General features: G+C 34.7%; 1 protein-coding gene across 4 annotated transcripts in view; it reads left to right on the plus strand.

The window, feature by feature from the left end:
• Positions 1–25,814, plus strand: part of ARHGAP29 (Rho GTPase activating protein 29) — a 64,123-nt gene that overhangs the window by 13,515 nt on the left and 24,794 nt on the right. For 2 of the 4 annotated variants that reach the window (XM_033863281.2, XM_033863294.2), the window contains 10 exons: positions 5,923–6,057; positions 15,637–15,733; positions 16,099–16,171; positions 18,320–18,368; positions 18,798–18,935; positions 19,833–19,897; positions 20,324–20,434; positions 20,535–20,615; positions 20,819–21,007; positions 21,743–21,880. In XM_033863281.2, coding sequence (XP_033719172.1) covers positions 5,923–6,057; positions 15,637–15,733; positions 16,099–16,171; positions 18,320–18,368; positions 18,798–18,935; positions 19,833–19,897; positions 20,324–20,434; positions 20,535–20,615; positions 20,819–21,007; positions 21,743–21,880 — 1,076 coding nt within the window. Of the gene's footprint in view, positions 1–5,922; positions 6,058–15,636; positions 15,734–16,098; positions 16,172–18,319; positions 18,381–18,797; positions 18,936–19,832; positions 19,898–20,323; positions 20,435–20,534; positions 20,616–20,818; positions 21,008–21,742; positions 21,881–25,814 lie in introns of those variants that run through there. The other 2 variants (XM_073810829.1, XM_073810830.1) reach the window with 2 other exon arrangements.

Consider the following 25,814-nt stretch of genomic DNA (forward strand, 5'->3'; position numbering starts at 1 on the left):
AAAAATAATTTGAGGTAGCTTTATTCTACCATAAGAAAATAGAACATTGGAACATTTTTACCACTCGTAAAGCGTAATTAAGGGCTTGCTATTTTATAAAGTCCCAGCTGAAGTATTATCAGAATATACTGATGTCCTAGTAGTTGACTCATCTACTCAAATACATAGGAGAATTTATGAATCTTTGTGATTAACGCTTGTTAAATTTAGCCATCTTGTTCATTTCTGTTGACTTATAGGCTTCAGAGATGTGTTGAATCACAGGAAATTAGACTTATTTATAGGGTAATTTGAGATACTTCTGAAATTTCTTACTAAATAACTCAGTTATTGTTTTCTAGTATTTTGCTTTGAAACAACTTCAGTATCTGTTTATAAGGGCTTCCTTGTAGGAAAAAAAGAATTTCAAATTGGTAAAACATTTATGTTGACAATTATTGGAATGTTCTACAGTGATTTTAAAGAAAAATTATAGCAGCAATCCTCAGGACCCGTTATGCTGTTAAAAATTATTGAGAACCCAGAAAAGTTTTTGTTTTTGTGGGCTGTATCTGTTACTATTTACTGTGTTAGAAATTAAAACTAGGAACATTGAAAAACGTATAATAATATGTTTTTAAAACGTACAAAAACACTATAATAATTTTGAAATATGTTTATTCCACATAGTTAATTTCCTTGCCTCTGAGAAGACCAGAATTTACTAACTTGGTTTATTTAGGCATTTAAACCATTAGTATTTTGTAGTTCTTGCTTAATATCCAACCCTGATTTTGAATATTGATGTTGTTGGCACACAAAAATCAAGCTCTTTTGTCTTGAGACCTCAAAATAAGACAAAGTATTTTTACTTAGTATTTCCTAAGTATGTTAGTATCTGTAGATTTTATTGTGAAACATCAGTAGGGGATAGAAATGACTGGCTTTCCTTTCTCTCTCTCTCTTTTTTTTTTTTTTGACCACACTGTGCGGGATCTTAGTTCCCTGACCAGGGATTGAACTTGGCTCCCAGCAGTGAAAGCGCAGAGTCCTAACCACTGGACCACCAGAGAATTTCCACCTTTCTCTTTTTTAAGGCAAACATAGATTAGGCTTCAGAAAGAGTATAGCACAACTCGTTATGACATTAGATTCAGCCTTGGTTTTGACAAGTAGGCAGAACTATTACCATAAAATAGCTTTATTTAGTTATATATATATATATATACACTATATATATAAAACAAAGGATAGACTTTGCAATGCAAAACTGGGAAAAAATACATTTATATTATTTTTTATAGGTATTCAAATTGTATTATTGTCCCAGAAGTTTCTTTCATTTCGAAGCTACTTGATTCTATTTCAGACCTAGTCTATGTTGTTAACCTATTTCTACTTCTGTATAAACTAAAAACAATAGCTGCCAACATTTCTGGAGGGCTTACTGTGTTCCAGTCACTATTCCAAGTGCTTTATGTGTTTTAACTCATTTAGTCCAACAACCCTATGAAGTAGCTACCAATAGCTTCTTTTTTTTTTATAGATGAGGCACAGAGAGGTAAGTAACTTGCCCAAGGTTTATCAGCCATGGAGTTGGAATTCAAATTCAGGCAATCTGTTTCTAGAAACTACGCTTTTAACCAACCACTAAGCTGTATTGCCTCAGCTAAGTAAACCGACCAAACTAATATCCACAGTGATAAAACAGACAAAATAGATAGTGATCATTTAATTAAGATAATTCTTGAAATTACATGCTTACATTTTCCTTAGGAATTAAAAAATTATAAATGAATTTTTAAATTATAAAAGTAATACATGTTTATGGGAAAAATTCCAACAGTACATAAAATTTCTAAAATCTTTTGTCCATTTCTATTTCATTTATTAGACTATTTTTAGAACAGTTTTAGATTTGCAGTAACATTGAGAAAATAGTACAGAGTTCCCATATACTCCTACACCCAGTTTCCTCTATTTGTTAACATCTTACATTAGTATGGTACATCTGTTAGAGTTAATGAACCAATATTTGATAATAATGATATATTATTATTAATTAAAGCCCATAGTTTATTCAGATTTCCATAAATTGTTTCTAACGTCCTTTTTCCCTTCCAGAATTGTATCATTACATTTAATTGTCGTGTCTCTTTAAGCTCTCCTTAGTTATGACAGTTTCTCAAACTTTCCTTATTTTTGATGACCTTGACAGTTTTAAGGAGTACTGGTCAGGTATTCTGTAGGATGTGCCTTTTTTTTTTTTTTTTTGGCTGCCTTGGGTTTTCGTTGTTGCGCGCGGCCTTTAGTTGTGGCGAGCAGGGGCTACTCTTCGTCGTGGTGCAGTGGCTTCTCTTGTTGCAGAGCGCGGGCTCAGTAGTTGTGGTGCCCGGACTTAGTTGCTCCACGGCATGTGACCGCGGCATGTGAGATCTTCCCAGACCAGGGCTTGAACCCATGTCCCCTGCATTGGCAGGTGGATTCTTAACCACTGCGCCACCAGGGAAGTCCCGGATGCGCCTTGATTAGAATTTGTCTGATGTTTTTCTCATGATTAGACTGGTGTTATGGGATACTGAGAAGAAGCTAACAGATGTAAAGTGACATATTTCTTATGTCATTATCAAGAGTAGATGATTTATCACTGTTAATGGTGACCTTGATCACCTGTCATAAGAAGTAGTTGTCAAGTTTGTTTAGTTTAATCTTTTCGTCCCCCTTTCCATGTTGTACTCTGTGGAAGGAAGTCACTGTGCACATGCTTCACCTCCTTGAGGACAAAATATCTATATAAATTATTAGGAATTCTTTTATACAAGAGAGTTGTCTCTTTCCTTCCATTTATTAATTTATTCAGACGTTTATTTGTATCAATATGTACTCATGGATATTTACTTTATACTTTGAGTTATAATCCAGTGCCACTTTTTAAATTTATTGCTCAAATTTTTCCACCTTTGGCCATTGGGAGGTCTTTCAGTTGGTTCCTGTGCACCCTTGGCATACCCTCTTCAGTGTGAGGGTTTTTTTTTTTTAAGCGCTTACTTTCTGGCATTACAAGATGCTCCTAACTCATCTTGTGTATTTTCTGACACAGTCCTAGAACCAGCCATTTCTCTAAGGAGCCCTGGTTCCTTTTATTGGAGAATGGTATTAGAAGCCAAGATCAGGGTGCTAGGTATGTTTGTTGCTACTGGGGCATCATTTCTTTTAGGCCCTTTCACCTGATGAAGAAAAGAAATATATGTATGTGTACTAACCTGTATATATACACACATCTATAAATATTTCTAGCCACCTATATCTATGATAAACTAAATACGAATTCTTACAGAAGTATCCAACTCTAATCTATCACCACATGGATCATTATAGCCTCCTCTCCCTGCTTGTTTGTAAATTTCCATTCCAACAGTGAGATTCCTGGCTCCCACCATCCACCATCCGGTTACCTAGTTATTCACTTCCAGGATACATGTATAGCAATATCAACATTTTTAACCTGAATCTTCATTGAAAACACTTTCTCAACTAGAGTACAGTGCTTATGTTCATTTCCTTTGCCTTTAATCTTATAGACTCCAGTTACTTCCAAAGCTGCTTAAGCCAGCACCTAATCGCCTGTGTTTCTTTTTCTATTATTAAAGTTTTTGGATGAATGAGTTGGATTTTTTCCTGAAGGCACTCTATTCTCTCTCCTTCCATCACTACTTGAACTATTCTTTCTTTACCCCTTCCTGGGATACTCTTTGCCCTAATATACCCAGTTCCCCACCTTGCACTCACCTTGCCTGCTTCTCTTATACTACTTATTTCTCTCTCTTGATAATGCTGTTAATGAATGGAATATTTGATAGATGATAGAATTACTTGTTTTTGTTTTTTATCCTATAGACAGTTTTTCTAGTGATTATCTTTAACATTTCTGGAAAAAATTGCATAATTATAAAACATTTGTTTTTTAATTTAAATCAGCATCTTACTCTTTTTTTTTGATATTGGGGGTAGGAGTTTTATTAATTAATTAATTTATTTATTTTGCTGTGTTGGGTCTTCATTTCTGCGCGAGGGCTTTCTCTAGCTGCGGCAAGCGGGGGCCACCCTTCATCGCAGTGTGCGGGCCCCTCACTATCGCGGCCTCTCGTTGCAGAGCACAGGCTCCAGACGCGCAGGCTCAGCAGTAGTGGCCCACGGGCCTAGTTGCTCCGCGGCATGTGGGATCCCCCCAGACCAGGGCTCGAACCCACGTCCCCTGCACTAGCAGGCGGACTCTCAACCACTGAGCCACCAGGGAAGCCCTAAAACACTCTTTTAAGAAATGTTTTTGATTGTTTTTTAAGCTCTTTCAATAGGGAGACAGTATTAAGAGCTTAGCTTCTAGAATTATACTCTCTGGGTTCAAATTCTGACTTGGTAAACTTAGGTTTGCCTCAGCTTTCTCATCTGTATGATGGAGATTTAAAAAATCATCTACTTAATAGAAATGATGTGAAAATTAAATGAGATAATAGGTTTTAAGTGCTTTTAACAGTGCCTGGTACATAGGAAGCACTTAATAAATGTGCCATTGTTAAACACTAGTGCTATGTGTAAGGTTATAGAAGTGAACATTACATCAGAGTATTGTATTTCAGGTGGTTGTCTTTTCAAACTTTTGAGGATTACTTCAGGGTTTTTTAAAAAATTATTTATTTCTTTGTTTTTGGCTGTGTCGGGTCTTTGTTGCGGCACGTGGGCTCTTCATTGTGGCGTGCGGGCTCTTCATTGCAGCGTGTGGGCTTCTCTCTAGTTGTGGCACGCGGGCTCAGTAGTTGTGGCATGCGGGCTCAGTAGTTGTGGCGTGTGGGCTTAGTTGCCCCACGGCATGTGGGTATCTTAGTTCCCCGACCAGGAGTTGAACTCACGTCCCCTGCGTTGGGAGGCGGACTCTTTACCACTGGACCACTGGGGAAGTCCCTACTTCAGGGGTTTTACAGGTTAGGATGACTATACTTTCTGGTTTGCCTGGGATGGTGATCCAGGGATATGCCTGTTTGCTGGCATGATTATGAGTAGTACCCACCTTTTCTCTTGCTAGAGTATTTTGGTTTGGAAGATAAATTATATGGTCACCTTATTTCCAGGGGTTATAAAACATTGTCTGTGTCCCTCTGACCAGGGCTGCTGTAAAATGGGTAGAGCAGACTAGGGCTAGGCAGGTAGGGACTGGGAAAGAAGCACACCTAAGAGAGCAGTACTGCTCTGTTTCAGCTGCTTGTGGCCAAGGTGGATGTGGGCCTGGTATAACCAGATTTTGATTTTTCAAGAGTAGGCATAAATCTGGAGCTTTTGTAATGATCCCCCAATTTTTCATCATTGGCAATTATTTCAATTTTTCTAAAAAGTACAGAATTTCATTGAACCATATAAAGATCTATGCATTTTATTGTATGTAAATTATATCACAGTTTTAAAGATGTGCAGGTCAGGTGGTGGTCCTTATATATATGCCTGTGAGTTGCTCATTTCTAATATCTTAATGCAAAGAGTCAATTCTTACATAGAAACTTAACATGTAAGTGCTATTTAATATTAGTTAATATATCAGGCATTATAGGGCTTTAACTCTGTTACCATATATATTAAAAAGTATATTATAGTAAAAACTGTAAGACAGGAAAAACTTGTAAAGTTGCCCCAAGGGAAATCTGGAGAGCACATTTAGACTGAGAAAACTGAAAAAGGTAGTGCTAAGTTGACCATGACTGTGAGTGACTTTGAAATCTTTAATGAATTAAAATGATTATGGATTTTTGAAGGCTAAATAAATTGCATATAATTGCAGTAGTGAAAATAAAAGTGAACATACAGTAGGCAAAAGTTGTGGAGCCGCTGCTTCTACCTGAAATGTGCTTCAAAATGGTTGATTTAACAAATTAAAAAAATTTTTTTTTTCTTAAGACTGTTTTAAAGAAGTCATTCATATACGTCTGGACGAACTTCTTCGTGTTTTAAAGTCTGTAATGAATAAACATCAGAACCTCAATTCTGTTGACCTTCAAAATGCTGCAGAAATGCTTGCTGCAAAAGTGAAAGGTAAGAAAGATAATATTAGCAGTGGGTTGGCATGGGCAAAAAGGATCCAGGTGATACATTTTCGTTTATAATGGTTATAGAACCATCTCTCTTGGCATCTATATGATGTGTATCAGTAGGAGTTATATACACTTTGGTATTTAAATATCCCCACTGAATCACACCTAAAATTCTCTTTCTTTTAAAAATTAAAACTTTATTTGGCAGGAAACACTCTAAAAATGCTAACTGAAATGAACTGAACAACTGTGGTTTACAATTTTTGAGTTTTTGAAAGAATGTATGCTCTTTTGAAGTAGGTTATTAGGGTACAAAAAGTCTTTGTTATCTGAGGACAGTTGGTGCTGGAAAATGGCCATTTGTAGTTATTCCACTTAAAGGAGGGAGACAAATGGAGAAAAAGAAGACTTAATTGGGACCTTATTTTCAAATGTGGAAAAATGAAACTAAAATTGGAAAATAAGTTTATCATATATGTGTATGTATATGTGTATATATATATGTGTGTGTATATATATTACATGTGCTAAAAGAAGTAAGAATTGGGACATTATCCTTTGAAGAAATGATTTGCCACCAAAAATTGTTAGAATCTGTTATCCTAGGCTGCATTATATAAAGATTGAGGGTGAAGATTATATAAAGATTGAGAAGAATGTGACTGGAACTAGGAAGTTCAGTTAGGAGATTGTTAGAAATAATGGGCTAGATGAGGGTTAATAGTCTGATTTAAGGCAGAAGCTGGGGTGTGGTAGTCGTGGAATGTGCTTGTCACAGGAGAGGGGATGGCTGTTGAAGAAACATAGGACAGGTTGAATGTTAGGGATTAAGTTGAAGTTTGGAGTTGAGCACGTGGACTTGAGTGTTGTTGGTCTGTGGGTGGTGATGCAAGAGGATGACACCAACTCAGAGTGTACAAACTAAGTAGAGGACTGAGTACGAGATCCCAGGGACAGAGGGAAGATAGAGGAACCTGAAAAACACTAAAGAAGTAGGGAGATGATCTGGAGAAAGATGTTATGGAATTTTAGAAGTGTCATATTCTAGGAAGTGATTGTCAGTGTTAAATGTCAATCTGATAGGTAATATGAATTAAAATGTTTAACAAAAGTGAGTCACCATGGGTTGAGTAAGGAAACAAAAGGCTTCTTTGGGCAAAGGGATTACCTGTCCTGAGTCTCAAAGGTCAGGTGGGCATTAATGGGGTTAGAGTGGGGATTGGCACTGTGATAAAGGGTGCTTGTGTGAGAACTCTGGATGTGAAGAACAGGATGTGATTAATGAACATACTCACATGTAGAGAGGATAAAGGGCAAGTGTCAAGGGGATGAGACAGGAAGAGAAAATAAAAACCTTGTCAATAAAATATAGTCCATATACTTAAGAACTGCCTTCCCTACTTTTTATGTAGATTAATCATGTTTGCATGGTTCTCTTTTTTCTGTATTTCAAGCACTGAAAAAAATGTAGATGGCTTCAAAATGGATAGCTTCTGTCGTGCCTCTTAAAAATGCTTAGTAACCAAATTTGTTTTAAAATAGATTGTTTGTAAGTGCAATTTAACTTAAGTTAGGGAAATTTGTGTCTGTAGATAGTAAAATTTCCATGCTTGGAAATAGCACCACAGTTCATTCAATTGTTGTCAGTAGCTATTGTGTGCAGTCAGGATGTCCTGGGGAAGGAGTGTGTCTGTTGATGTCCACATTCCAGAAACAGACTTGAAGAAAGTGGCCTCTCAGCTGCCTTATAGATCTTTTTTTCTTTGAGGTAAAGCAATCTTTTGAGTATTATTTCCCTCTAAGACTGTCTTTACTCTTGGAATTATTGTTACGATTTTACTTTTTTGTTGGATGAAATTTTAAAACTTACTTTGTTGTTGGGGAACTTACTCTGTTTCAGTAGGACTCCATGATGCTAGAAAACTTTAAAAATTGTGTTTTCTTTGGTGTAAGTTTAAGTTTTTAAATAAACCACCCCCCATCTTATTGTTGAGGCCATGTAAAAATATCATTGATAACCCAAATGAAAAATATTCAGTAACGTGGAAAATTGATGTCAAATTGGAGCTTATTTAATTCTTTCATTGAATGGTAATTTTGTTTTCAAACCCTGGAAAGGCAAGGGGGAGGTAGAAATCATTTTTGAATGTCTATCTTGTGGCAATCTGAATGTTTTGGATACGCTGTCTACTTTCATGTTTTCAAAAAACTTACAAAGGTACATTTTGACTTCTATATTAAAGAGGAAAACTTAAAAACTATTGTATATTATGATCAGAAAGCTGTCAGGAATGTGATCATTTTGTCTTAACCTCCTAATTACATTTAAAAAACAGTGGTAACCTGACTTGCTTTGGAGATCTTGCAACTGTCAGATGCATTTTGCAAACATACCAAACCATTAAAAAATAACATATACAGAGTGATAACTTTAGATCAGGGAGGTATAATCTTATTTGTGCTGCTGCAGGTTTGAATGCATGAAATCTATCCACTTCCTATGCATAATAAGAATAAGTGCGTTGGAATAAACTTGGGATCTTTTAACATCTCTTATTTTTTATTTTAAATGTAGAATTTACCTTTTAATAACTTTAAAAGAAGAATCCTTAGCTTTTCCCCATTCATTCTAATAGTGATTTGTATTTCCTGTGTCTCCTCTTGTTTCCAAGCAGGAAGTTCAGTCTTACAAAATATTTGCAATATGGTAAGAGAGATACAGCTTATTTGTGAAGTAGATGAAGGCATCGTAGCTCTCAGTAATTTATTGTGTACTTAGTATTTGTGTTTTCATCATTTAGAAGTATTCTGGTAAATCTTATTTGTAATATAATTTAAAAGGACCATTTTTAAGGTTTTTCATGATTTGTATTTTGCCCTATATTTAAAATTTGGAAACAAGAAAGAAAAATAAGCTTTAATTATGCATCCAAAATTGCAGATGCCTCATGTTTTCTTTCTGTTTTGAAGCTTTTTTAATAGGCAATTCATTCACGTGATTCATAGTGCAAACGGTATAAAAGAGTATTCAAACAGTGAAGTGTCTTTCTACCTCAGACCTTAGCCACCATTCCTTTCCCTAGATAAGCAACAGCTATTACTGGTTTTTTGTGTATCTTTCCAGAGACATTATACACATATAGAAGCAAACACAATATGTTCTCTCCTTTACACAAAGGGTAGCATTCTGTTCCTTGCTCATTGTTCTGAGTTATCTGTATATAAAAAGTTGTCTTCTTTTGTTGTTATTTGTTTTGTTTTTTCAAAGCTGCATGATAATCCATTATACTGATGTACTATAATTAATTTAACCAGTTCACTACTAATAGATGTTTGGATTGTTTCCAGTTTTTTTGGTTACAAACAGTGCTTCAATGAATAGCCCTGTATATTCCTAGGTGGGTAGTTACTGGAACAGAGCGCATGTGCATTTATATTTTGTATATTGCTAAACGCCCTCTGTAGAGGTTCTGTCCTTCTCATAGCCGTGCTGAAGAAGCTGATTTCCTACCCCTTTGCCAGCAAAGCTGGTTACCAAACTTTGTTATCCAATCTGATAGTAAAAACTGGTATCTCAGTATAGATTTGATTTGCATTTGCCTCATTTTGAGTACAGTTGAGTATCTTTTAATATGTTGCAGTCATTTGCATATCCTTTTATGTGACTTGACTGTTTATTTTTTTCTTGATAGTTGGTCTTTTTTTAGTATTGATTTATAGAAACTTCATATAAGTGAAATTAGCCCTTAATTTTTGATATAAGTTGCAGATTTTCTTTAGTTTGTTTTTTTATCTTTTGATTTGCTTATGGTATTTTGTTTTATTTTGCATTTCTATCTCAATCTTCTATGTGCCTTTTTTTTTTTTTTTTTTTTGCGGTACGCGGGCCTCTCACTGTTGTGGCCTCTCCCGTTGCGGAGCACAGGCTCCGGACGCACAGGCTCAGCGGCCATGGCTCACGGGCCCAGCCGCTCCACGGCGCGTGGGATCTTCCTGGACCGGGACACAAACCTGTGTCCCCTGCATCGGCAGGCGGACTCTCAACCACTGTGCCACCAGGGAAGCCCTTTTGTGCCTTTTGTATGCTTTCTGAGTATTAGGGAAGGATTTCCCTGCTTGGAGATTATAGTAGCATTCTCCACTGTTTTTTCTTTTAATGTTTTCATGGTGTTATTTATTAAATTTAAATCTTTGATACATTCTAGAGTATCTATGTTTCTAGCTAATTTATTGAATAATTCATATTTTCCCCATCGGTTTGAGATGCCATCTTTATCATAAACACACTAAATTGTCACATATATTTATTTCTGGACCTTATTCTGTCCCCTTGATTTGTTTAGTTATGTGCCAGTACCATACTGTCTTCATTGTGGTTTTATAGTATGTTTTAGTGTCTGGTTGGGGTAGCTTCTCTTTTCATTACTCTTTTTGTTCAGGTTTTTCTTTTTCCATCAAGATTTTTGAATTGGCTTGTCTAGTTCCAAAAAATACCTATTGGTATTTTGAGGGTGATTTGAGTTAAATATGTAAATTTATAAATTAATTTATAGTTAAGTTTATGAATGTATAAATTATAGTTAATTTATAATTAAATTTATAAATAAAATTAAGGAGAATTTATATACTTAGCATTTTTATCTGAGAATATGATATGCATTTAAGTTCTTCAGGTTGTCTTTTTTTGTTTCTCAGAAGCAATGTGAAGTTTTCAGTTTATAAATCTTGTAGCTTTTGTTTTGTTTTTCTCCCTAAGGAATTTTCCCTGTGCAAATGGTGAACATTTTCTTCCATTATATCTTTTAATTCGGTGGTTTTCAAACTTTGGCTTTTGATTTATGACATCGAGTTAGTGAATTGTAACCAGCATTTTAAAATATGAAAGAGAATAGAAAAGAAAAATCAGAGTGTAACACTCATTGTATAAGACTTAAGGATATTTCAGAAACTTTGTAGGTGTTATGTAACTGATAACTATTATGTGTATATGGTATACTTGGTCATGATGTGATATGTATTTCTTACCGAAGGTTGTGGTAAAACTGTTTGAAAGTTGCTGTTCTAATAGGTTATATGTATGAAAGCTATTCATGTGTTTTCTTAAAGAGATACTAAATGTGTCTTAGTGCTCATTGTTGTGACTTAATAGGGAACCCAAGGGAGACAATTATTTAAACTTTAAGCAAAATCTTGATTTGATTTCGAAGGTCAGCTAGTAGAGGGGAGAGAGTGGAGACAGAGAGGCCACTTAGCAGGTTGGTAAATAGTCCAAACTAGAAGTAAAATATGGCCTTTGAACTAAGTGTCAATGGGAATGGAAAGAAAGAAAAAAAAGCTAGAGGCATTTTGGAAGCAAAACTAATGAGCTAAGGAATGTACGGAAGAGAGTAGGCTTGAGGGGCAGAGTAGATAGGAAGAGATGAGAGTTCAGTTTAGTACATGTTGAGATTGCAGTGCTGGTGGGTAAAGATTGGGAAATAGGGGGAGGAATGTATCAAACAGACCATCGAAAATATGGGTCTGGAGCTCAGAGGGTAAAACTAGACAGGTAGTTTAAGGATTCATTCCGTTAAAGGTATTGAAAGTGGATGAGATTCTCTGGGGGTAATGTATAGAGAAGAAGGCCAAGATGAGAACTGCCGGCTGAGTGGAAACAACTGTATGAAGCACAGATCAGATGTAGAATATGGGGGTGCTCATGTTTACTAAATACCAAGCACTGTACCCTAGGTGTTTTACATTTGTTTTCTGAGTTGTTCCTTTCAGTAACACGCCATTTTACATATGGGGAAATTGAAGTTAGGTGATGTATCCAGAGTAACATAGGAAGTGGTAAGGGTCAGATTTAAACTCAGGTTTGAAACTCTGAAGGCTTGCATTTTCTAGTTGCTATAATGTATTGCTTCTAAGCAAAATGCTTCAAGATAGAAGGAAATGGTTAATATTTGTATTAATAATAGCTGACATAATATATTGAGGATGTACTTACTGTATGCCAGATGCTGTTAAGCTCTTTACATGGATTACCCATTAATCTTCACAGCAAATTATTATTATATCGACTCCCATTTTGCAGATAAGAAAGCTGGGACATAGAGTGATTTGTCCAAGGTTGCATACGTATGAAGTGGTAGAGTTGTTCAGAGTTGCAGAACAGTGAAGTAGGATGAAAACTTAGAAGGAAAAAGACTTCCAAGTTTGACTAAAACAGTTGGAGGTTATTGTTGACAGTGTTGTTCAGTGGTATTGAGTGAAAATAACTAACATTTATTGAGCATTTTCTATGTAACAAGCTCTGTTCTAAGTTCATTAAATCTTCACAGTGTTTCTCAAAATACATATTATTATCCCCATTTTATAAATGAGGAAACTGAAGAACAGAGCAGTTAAGTTACTTAACCTCGTTAAGAGGCAGATTTAGGATTTAACCTAGGCAGACTGGCTTTGGAACCCATCCTTTTAACCAGGGGTGCACAAACTACTACCAGTGGGCCAAATCTGGCCTGCTGCCTGTTTCTGTAAATAAAATTTTATCGGAAACAACTACTCTTATTTGTTTATGTTTGGCTACTTTATACAGAGTTGAATAGTTGCAACAGATTGTGTAGCCTGAAAAGTCTAAAATACTCACTATCTAGCCCTTTACAGAAAATGTTTTCCAACCCCTGCTAACCATCAAACTGGATGAAAAGCCAAATCCTGGTGAATTGTCATTATCTATTTATAAAGTTTTAGTAGTAAAGAAATGCTGAATTAGATAGGATGGTAGCTTTAAGAAGAAATATGGTAAATTTAATTTTTTTCCTGTAGAAAAGATTTGGGTATGTTGTTAGTAGCACAAGAAAAAATGTCCGTTAGTAGGAGATAGTGAAGTTATGAGGGAGGAGTAATGGTGGTAAGGGTTTTGGAGAATGCGGGAGAGAATGGGAAGATTTATTATTGGAAAGGAGCCAAAGACTTTTCTTTGAAACACTGGACAGGAGCAAAAAAATGAAAGGATATTAGAAGTATAGAGCTGTTAGAGCTGTTTTGAAGTAGAGGCAAGAGCCGTAATAGGAATTTTCATTAGATGGCTGTAACCTCATTTGAGTAGGGATGAAGATAATGATTGAAGATGGTTCAAATAATTGTCTTTTTACGACTTAGAATTATTTCACTACTTACAGTTATCTCACAGTCATGTTTAGTGCTTTGAAAAATACATTTATAGGAAAAGAAGAATAATTATAGGATTTTGCAAAGTGTTATAAAGTATTTTTTTTTTAAAGTCTAACAGGTTAAAGTTGGGAAATAGGAGTAGGCTTTACATTTTTGCTGGTATTACATTATAAATTACATTTAAAGTCTACTTTCAAGTGCAGTTTTAAAAACAGCATTATCGAGGTATAATTGACTTAAAATAAACTGCACATATTTAAATTAAGGGTACAATTTGATCAATTTTGATATGCATACTCTTGTGAAACCATCACAATCCAGGTAATGCATGTCCCTTTGTCATCCCTCCCTCTGTGCCTCTCTGCCACCACCTTCACCAATATTTATATGTTGTGTTTTCATTTTCATTGTATTCAAAATACTTTCTAATTTCCCTTTTTCTTCTTTGATCCATGGTTTATTTAGAAGTGTGTTAGTTTCCTAATATTTGAGGATTCTTCCAGAGATTTTTATAATTTAATTCCATCTAGTCACAGAACATACTTTACCTGACTTGAATCCTTTTAAACCCATTGAGACTTGTTTTATGGCCCATAATATGGTCCATCTTGGTAAATATTCAGTGTGTGTTTGAAAAGAACATGTATTTTGCTGTCATTGGGTAGAGTGTTCTTTAAATGCCGGTCTCATCAAGGTGGCTGATAGTATTGTTGAAGGCTTTCACATCCTTTACTGATTTTCTGTCTACATGTTCTGTCAATTATTGAGAGAGGGTTTTTGAAATCTCTGGCTGTAGTTGTGAATTTGTCATTTCAGTTCTATTAGTTTTCGCTTCATGCATTTTGAAGTTGTTTGTTAGGTGCATAAATGTATAAGATTGTGTCCTCTTGATGAATTGAATCCATCATTATAAGATGACCTTCTTTATCTCTGGTAGTTTCCTTTGCTTAGAAATCTTTGTGTGTTATTAGGCAGTAGGCTTGGGGCAGTTGTAGAGCTCACCATGTTTGTTTCTTGTCTGTTAGGATTTTTGTTCTGTGTGGACTGATAGCTAATGTCATGAAAACTGCTGTTTCGTATATTTTGTACAGATTTCTTTTAGTTGTTTCAGATATATAAGCCTGTTTTTCCATCTTGACCAGAGCAGAAATCAAAAAATATTTTAAAAATTATTTATGGCGGTTCTTAAGTTTTTCTTCTTGTTTGTATCAGGGATATTTAGAAGAATCTGATTAAAGGTGTGGACCTTACCCCCTCATATCTACAAAGGCGTGTAAAATCTTGGTTGTAATTTCATGAGGCTTCCAGGCTTAAGGTTTAATTCATCCCTGCTTAGGAATCCTGGCTTTCCAGGAAACATTTTCAACCCTAGTTGCACATTAGAATCACCTGGGAGAGCTTTTGAACAAATATATGTGCTTCACCAGGCCTCTGAAATCTGAATCTTTGGTGGTGGGACTCACACTTTGTTTCTAAAGCTGCATAAGCAATTCTGATGTGCAGACAAGCTTAAGAACAACTATGTTTTAAAACAAAGGATAGCTTCCTCTCCACTTGGTTTCTCTCCTTCCAGTTATTGGCAAGGATCCTAGGGAGGGTGGGTTACAGGGAGCCGGTTGCTCCTTAAACTCAATCTCAGTAGAATGAGTTACTTTAAAAAATTTACCTATTCAACCCTCAGATTTTGTCTCTGTAGATTGTATCTGGGCTTTTAACAAAGGTGCATACAGATGAAGTTATGATAAGAAACCTTTTTCAGTTATGTTTCATAATTTTAACAAAATGCAAAATGTTAGACTGTCCCTGTGATAAACAAAAGACAGCTATGTATCAATTAAAATGGACCTCAGAGCCCAAGACCCTATAAGAAATAAGGATATAAATAAATAGGAATTTAAAAATTTTAAAGCTTTGTGTGTTTTTAATTGGTATGCTTTGTATATAGGTTTTATGCTATGTCAAATGTATATGTGATTTCAAATATTGGTAATTTGTAGTGGAAAATGTACTTCATATTGACTTAAGTGACTTAAACAGTGCATTTAGCTGTTTTTAAAAAATGCTGTGAAGCAATAAGCAAGAGAAAAAAATACGGAGCACTCTTAATGAGAGAAGGCTGGTGTAACATGGACTGCGTGACTCAAGATCAATTGATTTCACATTGAGTCACTTTTTAGATGTGTCAAATTATGTAATGTGTGGAGCAGTCAGGTTGGAATGCTGGCTACTTTTATGCAAGGTGATTCTTTTGTATGATTTCTTTAATGAACATCGTATTTATTTTGTGTATTAGGCTTTTCAGTTTCTGAATCTTCTAATGCTTCTAGTAGTAATGATGGATTTTTAAGGGATTAAATGACTTTGTATAAAAGTAGTTTAAAGTATTTTCTCCTCATTTATTATAACCAACTTTTCCTTAAAGCTGTGAACTTCACAGAAGTAAATGAAGAAAACAAAAATGATCTCTTCAGAGAAGTGTTTTCTTCCATTGAAACCTTGGCCTTTACCTTTGGAAATATGTAAGTAGAGGACTGTCATTTAAAGAAATTAGGGCCTAGATGTCTCATTGAGAGTATGTCACAATAATTTAGTACATACATGCAAAGTAAAGTATTAACTAGCATGAAATATTATCACAACTTCAGAAAAGCTACATTCTGTGTTGCTTTACTGGTGTATTTGGAGTTGTTTATAGCTGTTTAGAAGCAACATCCATTTGCAAGTGACTATGTGGTTTATGTGGATAGATTCCTAGCAGTTTATTTCTAAGGTTCTTACTTTTAAAAAATTTAACCTAGATGACATGTTGAATGTAAAGCTTGTGACAGAGCAATGTCATGACTTGTTTATTTCCATTTCTTTTTTTTTAAATTCCCCTGGATAGCCTGACAAACTTCCTCATGGGAGATGTAGGCAATGATTCATTATTGCGACTGCCTGTTTCCCGGGAAAGTAAGGTAGGCCAAGTTTGTATGAAAGCAAAGATTTTAATGTTTTTAACTTAATATTTTAATAATATCCTAATCTTAATCTCAGCATTAGTCTTTGATAGTTGTTTAGTTTAGCAAAAAAAAAAAAACAGCTCAGTTCATTTTAAATATGATAAATTATGGTCAGTTTCTGGACCAAAAATTTAATTGTACTTTTGAAGTGGAACCATCATTTAAAAAAAAACATAGCTGGTAATTTTATAGTGTCTTATGTAATGAACCTATATGTCTATGGTCCAAAATTTTAGTAAGTAATTCATAGCTGTTTTTCCTTCCTGACATTGTCGCAGATTTTAAGACTGGTAGAAAAATGATGCAAGAAGTAAAGAGGGTGTTAATCTTTTCACACATCCTACAGTTTGTTTGTTACCATGAAACACTTACTAACAGAACTGAAGGTCTGAATTCTCCCTGAGAGCATCCTTATAAGTATGTTAGAGAATTGGGGTTCTGATTCCTAACTGGAAGAAAAATTGCTATGAAATAAAAGAGCATTAGGAATGTATGTAGAATATTGCTTTAAAGATTTATACTAATTGTAGTAGTAATATTTTCATTTGACTAAAATTTTTTCACCAAATGCAAGATATTTAAACAAACTGCATTAGGGACATACGTTGATCATTTCCTGTTAAGGATTTCCAAAAAGGATTGGAATCCAAAAGGATTTCAACAAATATTTGGAAATGTACCAAGTACCTGTTATTATATCAAAATAATATAAAAACTACAGATCTTTCTTAAATAATACAAAATATGAATGACTATTTAAGGCATTTGTTATATGTACTGTAGTACTTAGAAAACAATTGTGACTACTTCTGAAGTCATCCATTTGGTGACTGAAGGACTAAAGGAGGATAGTGTAGAAACCATATCAGAATGATGAAGAATTTTAAGATCTTTAAATATTTTGCTGTTATTTATGATTTTTCCTCAATTTCATATTTTCAAGCTTGCTGCTAATTTAGAAGGTGTAATAAAACATTATATCAGTGTAAAAGGGGTCTGAACAATTTAAATTTTAGGTGTAAATCATATCTCCTATTCGTGTACTTCTGTTGTGCACATGTATACTAATTCTTAATAGGATAATACTTTTTCCTTTTTGCAGTTTTTAATTTACCCTAGAAATTGAAATCTAAAAATCCATGATGATATACTACTAATAAAATTACTTTGTTCGATGAAGAGTTTTGAAAAATATCTTTTAAAATAATAGTTGCCATTTATTTAATAGTGCTTAATAGATAACCATGCACTGTGCTAAACCTATATCATCTTAATCCTTAAAATAGTCTTATGAAGTAATGTTCTTATCCTCATTTTATAGAAGGGCAAACCAAAGTTAAATGAGTATAAATACATAGCTCAGTGTTACACAGCTACTGAGTGATAGAGCTTGACTTCAAACCCAGGTTTTACTTGATTCCTGTTGCATTGAATTCCTTCATACTCCGTATTGCCCAACTAAATATAAACTCTCACAATTTCGGTAGGTAACCTTTTCCTGCACTGTCCAATAAGGTAGCCACTTGTCACATGTAATTCATTAAATTAAATTTTTAATTCTCATTTAAGTTAGCCACTTTTCAAATGCTCATATAGCTACATGTAGCTATTAGCTACCTTACTGGACAGTGCAGATATAGAACATTTCCATCATCATAGAAAGTTCTGCACTAAGCTGTCCAGTGGACCTTCAGAGACAGCTTATCATATAATGAAATGGCAAAAGATGGCTGAAAGAGAGAGGTCTTTGTCTTCTATTTAGATAGCAGTCTATTTAGATTGCTTCTATAACTTGCTGACTAATATTTTTGAGATCTGCAGAATTTAAAGTTTTGAATGGATTCATTAATGTTAACTAATGCTGTTAGTAAACAATGAGGTTATTCATTCTTGGACCTTGAGAACTGCTGTTGTAAAAAGCTATATAATTCTTATTAAATGTTCTGGCATTTAAACAGATTTCTCCGGCCCTTTGAGTTCTAAATGCTTGAAATTCTTTAGTAGGAATTATGTCAGAGTAACAAATGAGAGTGAAAAAATTTTGAAGCAAAGTTCTGTTATCTTCTGCTCTAATCTTAAATTTGTTTTCTTCCGTGTTTTAAGTCTTTTGAAAATGTTTCTGTGGAATCAGTGGACTCATCCAGTGAAAAAGGTAATGCTTGAGGTACTTAAAACTTTAGTCAAACTTTTTACAGTTACTTTTGATAAATGTTTTGGATTACTTAATCTTTCCTTGCTTAGTAACCTAAAGTATTCATTTCAGACATAAAATGAATGATGTGTGAAGTTTTACATATAAAACTTAAGGAAAAAAACCTGCTAGAGTAGATAGATAATGGATGATAGAGACTGATCAAGAATTATATAGGGCTTGTAACTTGATGAATAATAGAAATACATATTTATTAAAAAATATAATTTAAAACTATTTTCAGTTTAAACTGTGACCCTTTAATTATGAATTTGTCACATATTTTTTAACCAGTTTTCATTGAAGAACATCTTAGTATATGAATGCTTCTTTGTTTAGAGTTATGAGCTCATATTTAATGTATACTTACCTTGATATTTTTATTTTCAGGAAGTTTTTCTCCTATAGAATTAGACAGCATGCTGTTAAAGAACACTAACTCTATAGAATTGGCTTTGTCATATGCTAAAACATGGTTAAAATATACCAAGAACATAGTTTCATGGGTTGAAAAGAAGCTGAGCTTGGGTGAGTTGCCCTTTAGGGCATCTGATTAACTTTGGAACGTAAGAACTGAATTGTTTGTGATTCATGTTCTACAGACTATAAATAATATGATTCCAAATTAGTAGCTCTTTCATTGTAGTGCATAAAATCATTGCCCATTTTTCTCTTCTTAAAATAGGAAAGACTCTTCTTACAGTAAATATACTTATTGAACATTGATGTGGACCAACCACTAGATCTGGGGGCACCAAGACAGATAGTATACTGTCTTTGCCTTTAAAGAAGTCATACTCTAGTGGGTGAAAAGAAATGCAATCAGATAATATGGTTAAAGGAGACAAAAACAACAGTAGCTGTCGGATCAGAAGGCAGTGGAAACATATAAGGAACATCTTAATAGCTAGTATTTTCCCAGTGTTTTACAGTTGACAAAATGCTTTCAACATCCATTATCTCATGTAATCCTTACCAAAACCCTGGGAAGTAGGCAAGACAAGATTATTATCCCCATTTTACAGTGGAGGCAAATGAGATGGGTTTTGCCTAAGGTCAGCAGATTTGCCTAAGATCATATAGTATAGGGTATGTATAGAATTTACCCAAAGCCTATGCTCTTTCCACTACATTATTTGCTTTTAATAGGGAATGCCCATCAGATTCACCTGAATAGCCTTAGAAATAGATAATACACAGGCCTAGGTCCCATTCCCCAAGAGAAGTGAGATCTAATCAAGTGCGTTTTGAAAGTTTCCCAGTTGATTTTGATGAGTACTACCAATTAAGAATCATAACTTCATATCATGTTGCAGATTAGTATTTGTGATCACTTTTTAATTGGGGGATTACAAATAATTTTAGAGTATGGGAGGGGAAAAATAAGTTGAATTTACCTTCTGATGCCTTCTTTGACCTTTTCAGAATTGGAGTCCACTAGAAATATTGTCAAGTTGGCAGAGGCAACTAGAACTAACATTGGACTACAGGTAAGTGGTCAGTGAACTACTAGGGTCCTCTGCCAAGAGATTACTCAGATGAGCGCCTTGCAAAATCAGATTAAATTTTGTACTTAACATAGGAAAGAGCTTACATGCTAAATAACCTTTTTACTGACAAAATAAAATCTTTTTAAACTTATAAGGATACCCATTATGAAGAAGCTAGGAAATCCACAGTTTTATATGAATGTTGATTAACTTGTTAGCTACTAATTTTGCTAACGAGGTTTAGAATAACTTCGTTAATTTTCTTCAGTATTTTTCTCATATGGTCATATTTATGAATAGTCATTTTTCTGAAAAAAATCTAAGCTTAAAAATTTCTCTTTCTGAAGAAGTTTGGTGGGGGTGGGGGGGATCTAGAACTCTAGTACATTTCTATTGGAAAATTTACTTTTCAATTTTAAATTCTAGGAGTTTATGCCACTGCAGTCTTTATTTACCAATGCTCTTCTTAATGATATAGAGAGCAGTCACCTTTTACAACAAACAATTGCAGCTCTCCAAGCCAACAAATTTGTGCAGGTAAAAATTTATAAATACAATGTACTTAAAAAAAAAAAAACAGCAGTATACCTTTAGAAAACAGCTTTTTTCTCTCTTTTTTTAAAAATACCCTTGCCAGCCTCTACTTGGGAGGAAAAATGAAATGGAAAAACAAAGGAAAGAAATAAAAGAACTTTGGAAACAGGAACAAAATAAAATGGTTAGTATTATAGTAGAGTTTCATCTATTTGTGAACATCTAAAAATCATCTGCAGTCTATAAGCATCTACCCTGGGAAGATGCATATCTTACTCTATAGTTTATCTAAAATTCAGTCTTAACTATCTTGCTGAATATGCTAAAGAAACCTGTACATTAGGATTTTTCATATTCTTTATTTAATACTCTTTTTTTTCTGTGTAGCTTGAAACAGAGACTGCTCTTAAAAAGGCAAAATTGCTGTGCATGCAACGTCAAGATGAATATGAAAAAGCAAAATCTTCCATGTTTCGTGCAGAAGAGGAGCATCTGTGCTCAAGTGGTGGATTAGTAAAAAATCTCAACAGGCAGCTAGAAAAAAAGCGAAGACTGGAAGAAGAGGCTCTTCAAAAAGTAATCATCTTTTTTGTTATTTGTTATTATTGAATTAGCACTAATCTGCTAAGGCTTTGGTTCTCAAACTTTAACCTGCATCAGGACCACCTGGAAGGCTTGTTAAAACAGACTGCTGGGCCCCATCCCCAGAGTTTCTGATTCAGCAGGTCTAGGGTTGGCCCCAGACAACCTGCATTTCTAAGTGCCCATGTGCTGCTGCTGCCGGGGATCCACACTCTGAGAACCACTATGCTAAGAGATTTTTGCTTATCTTTTGAATTTTGGGGGTTGTTTGTGAAAGATATATCTTAATATTTTTTACTTGATTGTTCAGAAAGTTCACCATTTAGGCAACTGTGTGTATATGCGTACTTATTCTAATACCTGGTAGCAAGACTAGGCTGAAGCTTTGTGTTATTTATGAAATATAATTGATAAATTCTGTAAGAAGATGTATAGAAAATGGTAAATATAAATAGAAGAGGCTATTAAATAGAAGTGGATGTTGATTTTATAGACAGTGTACTAATTGTAAATCATACTTGACTATTGATAAAAGACAAGTGTCCTTGAATTGCTGACCAAAACAGAATATTTCTTTTTAGAAATATTCTACTTAAACTATAGAATATTTCAGAACTTTCATGCATAAGCCTTTTCAATTATTTAAATCAAGCCGTACTAGAGTAAGCATTTGTTTTAAAGTATAGATTCAGTGAACCAGTGTCACTTTTTTCTCTGATACTCCTGAAGGTAGAAGAAGCAAATGAACACTACAAAGTTTGTGTGACAAATGTTGAAGAAAGACGAAATGATCTAGAAAATACCAAAAGAGAAATTTTAACACAACTCCGGAAACTCGTTTTCCAGTGTGATCTTACCCTTAAAGCTGTAAGTAATTTCTTCAGTATTTTAAAGAGGAAAAAATAATCTATATATCTGAAGAAGGGAGAGGAATGCTTGATGAGTCATGATTCTTATGGGATTTAATTTCTGAGATTAATGGGAAGTTTAGACTTTAAAAGTCGACTCTCAGTTTTTAATACTGGTATGTGGTTTGAGTTTCATTTTTTTTATCTGGCTCTCCACTCCATGGATTGATGATTTGTTCTGTTAAAACTGAAGTCTGAGAGTTTGAAATTGCCTCTATGCCCCTGTCTTTCTTGGCTTGGTTGACAAAGTGGATTTAATCCCTGGAACTTCTATAAGCAGTATGAGATCTTTCTTCAAAATTTGAGTAAACTAATAAATATTGAAATTGAACCCAATGGTTTATTTGAAGACAAAGCATCCTGTTCTCAAGTGTTTTCATTTGCCTCTTTACCATGGTTTTTATTTAAAAAAAGCATGTGCAAAATACAGTCAGCCCTCTGTATCCACGGGTTCTACATCAGTGGATTCAAGCAACCATGGATTGAGAATATTCAGGGGGAACAATTTTCCTGGAACTTTCAAACAGCAAAACTTGAATTTGTCCTGCGCTGGTAACTATTTACATAGCATTTACATTGTATTTACAGCTATTTACATAGCATTTACATTGCATTATTATAAATAACCTAGAGATGACTTAAAGTATACAGGAGTTTGTGCATAATATATATGCAAATACTATGCTATTTGATATAAGGGACTTGCACATCCGTGGATTTTGGTATTCATGGGTGGTCCTGGAAACAATTCCCCTCAGATACTGAGGAATGACTGTACCTTTTCTCGGTGTACATTTCACGAGTTTTAACACGTATATAAATTTGTGTAACCACTGCTGTCACAGTCAGGATTCAGAACAATTCCATCACTCCAAAAAAATTTCCTCATGCTGACCCTTTGTAGTCAAACTCTCCACCCATCCCTTATCCCTGGCAAGTATTGATCTGTTCTCCATCTCTGTAGTTTGGTGTTTTCCACAATGTCATATAAATGCAATTATAGTATGTATCTTTTGGAGATTGGCTTCTTTACTCAGCATAATGCTTTTGAGATTCATCAATGTTATGCATGTATCAGTAGTTCATTTCGTTTTATTGCTGAGTTGTAGTCCACTATATGAATGTACCACAGTGTTTATCCATTCACCTGTTGGACAATTGCATTGTTTCCAGTTTGGGGTGATTAGGAATAGAGCTACTATGAATACTTATTTACAGTTTTTTGTGTGACTATAAGTTTTCACATTTCTGGGGTGAATACCTAGGAGTGAGATTAATGGGCGGTATGGTAAATGTCTGTTTAACTTTATAAGAAATTGCCAAACTGTTTTCCAGAGTAGCCATAACATTTTTCATTCTAACCAGCAATCTATGAGAGTTCCAGTTGTTCTGCATCCTTGACAACACTTGTCAGTTGTTGTTTTTATATTTTGCTGTTCTTAGGTAGTGGTTTTAATTTGTGTTTTTTAGAATGACTTATGATATTGAGCGTCTTTTAAGGGGCTTGTTTGCAATCTGTGTTTTGCCTATTCTTTTGGATTGAGTTGTTTGTTTTCTTATTGTTGAGCTGGCATATATTGTCTTCCAGTCTGAAGCATATCTTTATTCTTTCAGCAGTGTCTTTCAGGGAGCAGAAAGTTTTAAGAAATTAAGTCTAACTTAATTTCTTCCTTTATGGGTCATGCTTTTGGTATTATATCTAAGAGTGCTTCACCTAACCCAAGATCGCAAACACTTCTATGTTTTCTACTAAAACTTTTATAGTTTGACATTGAGAAATGATCCATTTTAAGTTAATGTTTTTAGAAGGTGTGAAGTATAGGTTGAAATTCATTTTTTGCATATGGGTGTTGTATTAAAATTATACCCACAGGACTTTAATTTATAGAGGTGACTGAATGTTGACATGGAGAGGTCAATGTCATTGAAAAATGAATTACTTAGATTTCCTGAGAGAAGGGAACACACTATGCCACAAAGGGCCATAAAGGTACCAGGTTTGGTGAAGCAGAAGCAGGAGTGAGGGGAGAGTTGAGTATAAAGCCTTTATTGGGGTTTCTGGGGAAAGGCAAGGTAGGACAGGATAAGCAATAAAGGATTGGCTCGTTTGTGTAATTTCAGTGGGCTTTAGGGAATAGGGATGGTGTGCAATTGCTTGGTACCTGGCCCTGGGATGAGTTAGGGTAAGGGGAAATATTGGCTTGGTGTGTGAGAGTTAGATAGAGATGGTTGGAGTTGCATATGAAAGACATGCATGTTCCCCGGCTAAGAATTGGCTAGCATTGGGAGGAGCAATCTCTCCCCAGCCAGCAAGCTTTTTAAGATATTAAAACATCATAAAATACAGAAAATTTAAAAAAAAAACATGATTAATACAGATGTCCACTTGTTCCAATACTGTTTGTTGAAGACACTGTGCCATCGCCATTGAATTGCCTTTGCATCTTTCTCAAAAATCAATTGACCATGTTTTTGTAGTTCAATTTCTAGTTTCTGTATTTTGTTCCATGGATATATATATATGTGTCTATTGTTTTGTCAAAACACTACTGGGTTGATTACTGGTGTTGTCTAGCAAGTCTTAAAATCAGGTACTTTGAGTCTTCCAACTTAATTCTTTTCAGAATCATTTTGAGTGTTTCAGATCCTTTGACTTTCATAAAAATGTTAGAATCAGCTTGTCTGTATCTACAAAAAACTCTTGCCAACATTTTTATTGGAATTGTGTTAAATCTTAATCAGATTAGGGAGAATTGACTATATACATAGCATCTTAACTATGAGTTTCCAAGCCATGAACACAGTATGTGTCTCCCATTTATTTAGGTAAATGATAGTTTTAATCAGCATTTTGGAGTTTTTAACATGTAAGTCTTTCCCATGTTATGTTAGATTTAAGCTTATGTATGTAAGTGTTTATTTGGGGGTCTGTTGTGAATGTGATTGATATAAATAAATACATACATGATTTATGTGTACATGTGTATATGTATCTATGCATGCATACATACACACACTTATTTAATTTCAAATTCACTTATTCATTGTTAGTGTTGAGAAATACAAATGATTTTTGTATGTTGATTTTGTATCTTGCAACCTTGCTATAAACTCACTTATTAGTTCTAGGAATGTTTTTTGCAGAATCATGGGGGTTTTCTACATAAAAAATCACATTGTCTGCAAAGAGGGACAGTTTTCTTTCTTTCTTTCAAACTATTCCTTTTTTTCTTTTTTCTTATTGCACTGGCTGGGACTTACAGTTCATTGTTGAATAGGAGTGTGAGAAAAGACATCTTTGCCTTATTCTTGATCTTAGGAAGAAAACAGTCTCTCACCATTAAACATGATGATAGCTGTAAGTTTTTTTAAAGATACCTTTTATCGGGCTTCCCTGGTGGCGCAGTGGTTGAGAGTCCGCCTGCCGATGCAGGGGACACGGGTTCATGCCCCGGTCCGGGAAGATCCCACATACCACGGAGCGGCTGGGCCCGTGAGCCATGGCCGCTGAGCCTGCACATCCGGAGCCTGTGCTCCACAGCGGGAGAGGCCGCGACAGTGAGAGGCCCGTGTACCGCAAAAAAAAAAAAAAAAAAAAAAAGATACCTTTTATCATGTTAAAGAATTTCCCCTTTTTCTAGTTTGCTGAGAATTTTATCATGAAGATCTTGGATCTTATCAAATGAGGGTTTTTTTGCATCATTTGACTGATGTGATAATATAATTTTTCTTCAGTCTCTTAATATGATGGATTACATTTGATATTTGAGTGTTCATCTAGCCTTGCGTTCTTGGGATAAGCTGCTCTTGGTTATGATGCATTGTTCCTTTTCTATATTGCTGGATTCAATTTGCTAATATTTTGTTGAGTATTTTTTTTCTTCTCTGTTAAT

Source organism: Tursiops truncatus, chromosome 1 (genome assembly GCF_011762595.2).
Source record: "Tursiops truncatus isolate mTurTru1 chromosome 1, mTurTru1.mat.Y, whole genome shotgun sequence".
Classification (NCBI taxonomy): Eukaryota; Metazoa; Chordata; class Mammalia; order Artiodactyla; family Delphinidae; genus Tursiops; species Tursiops truncatus.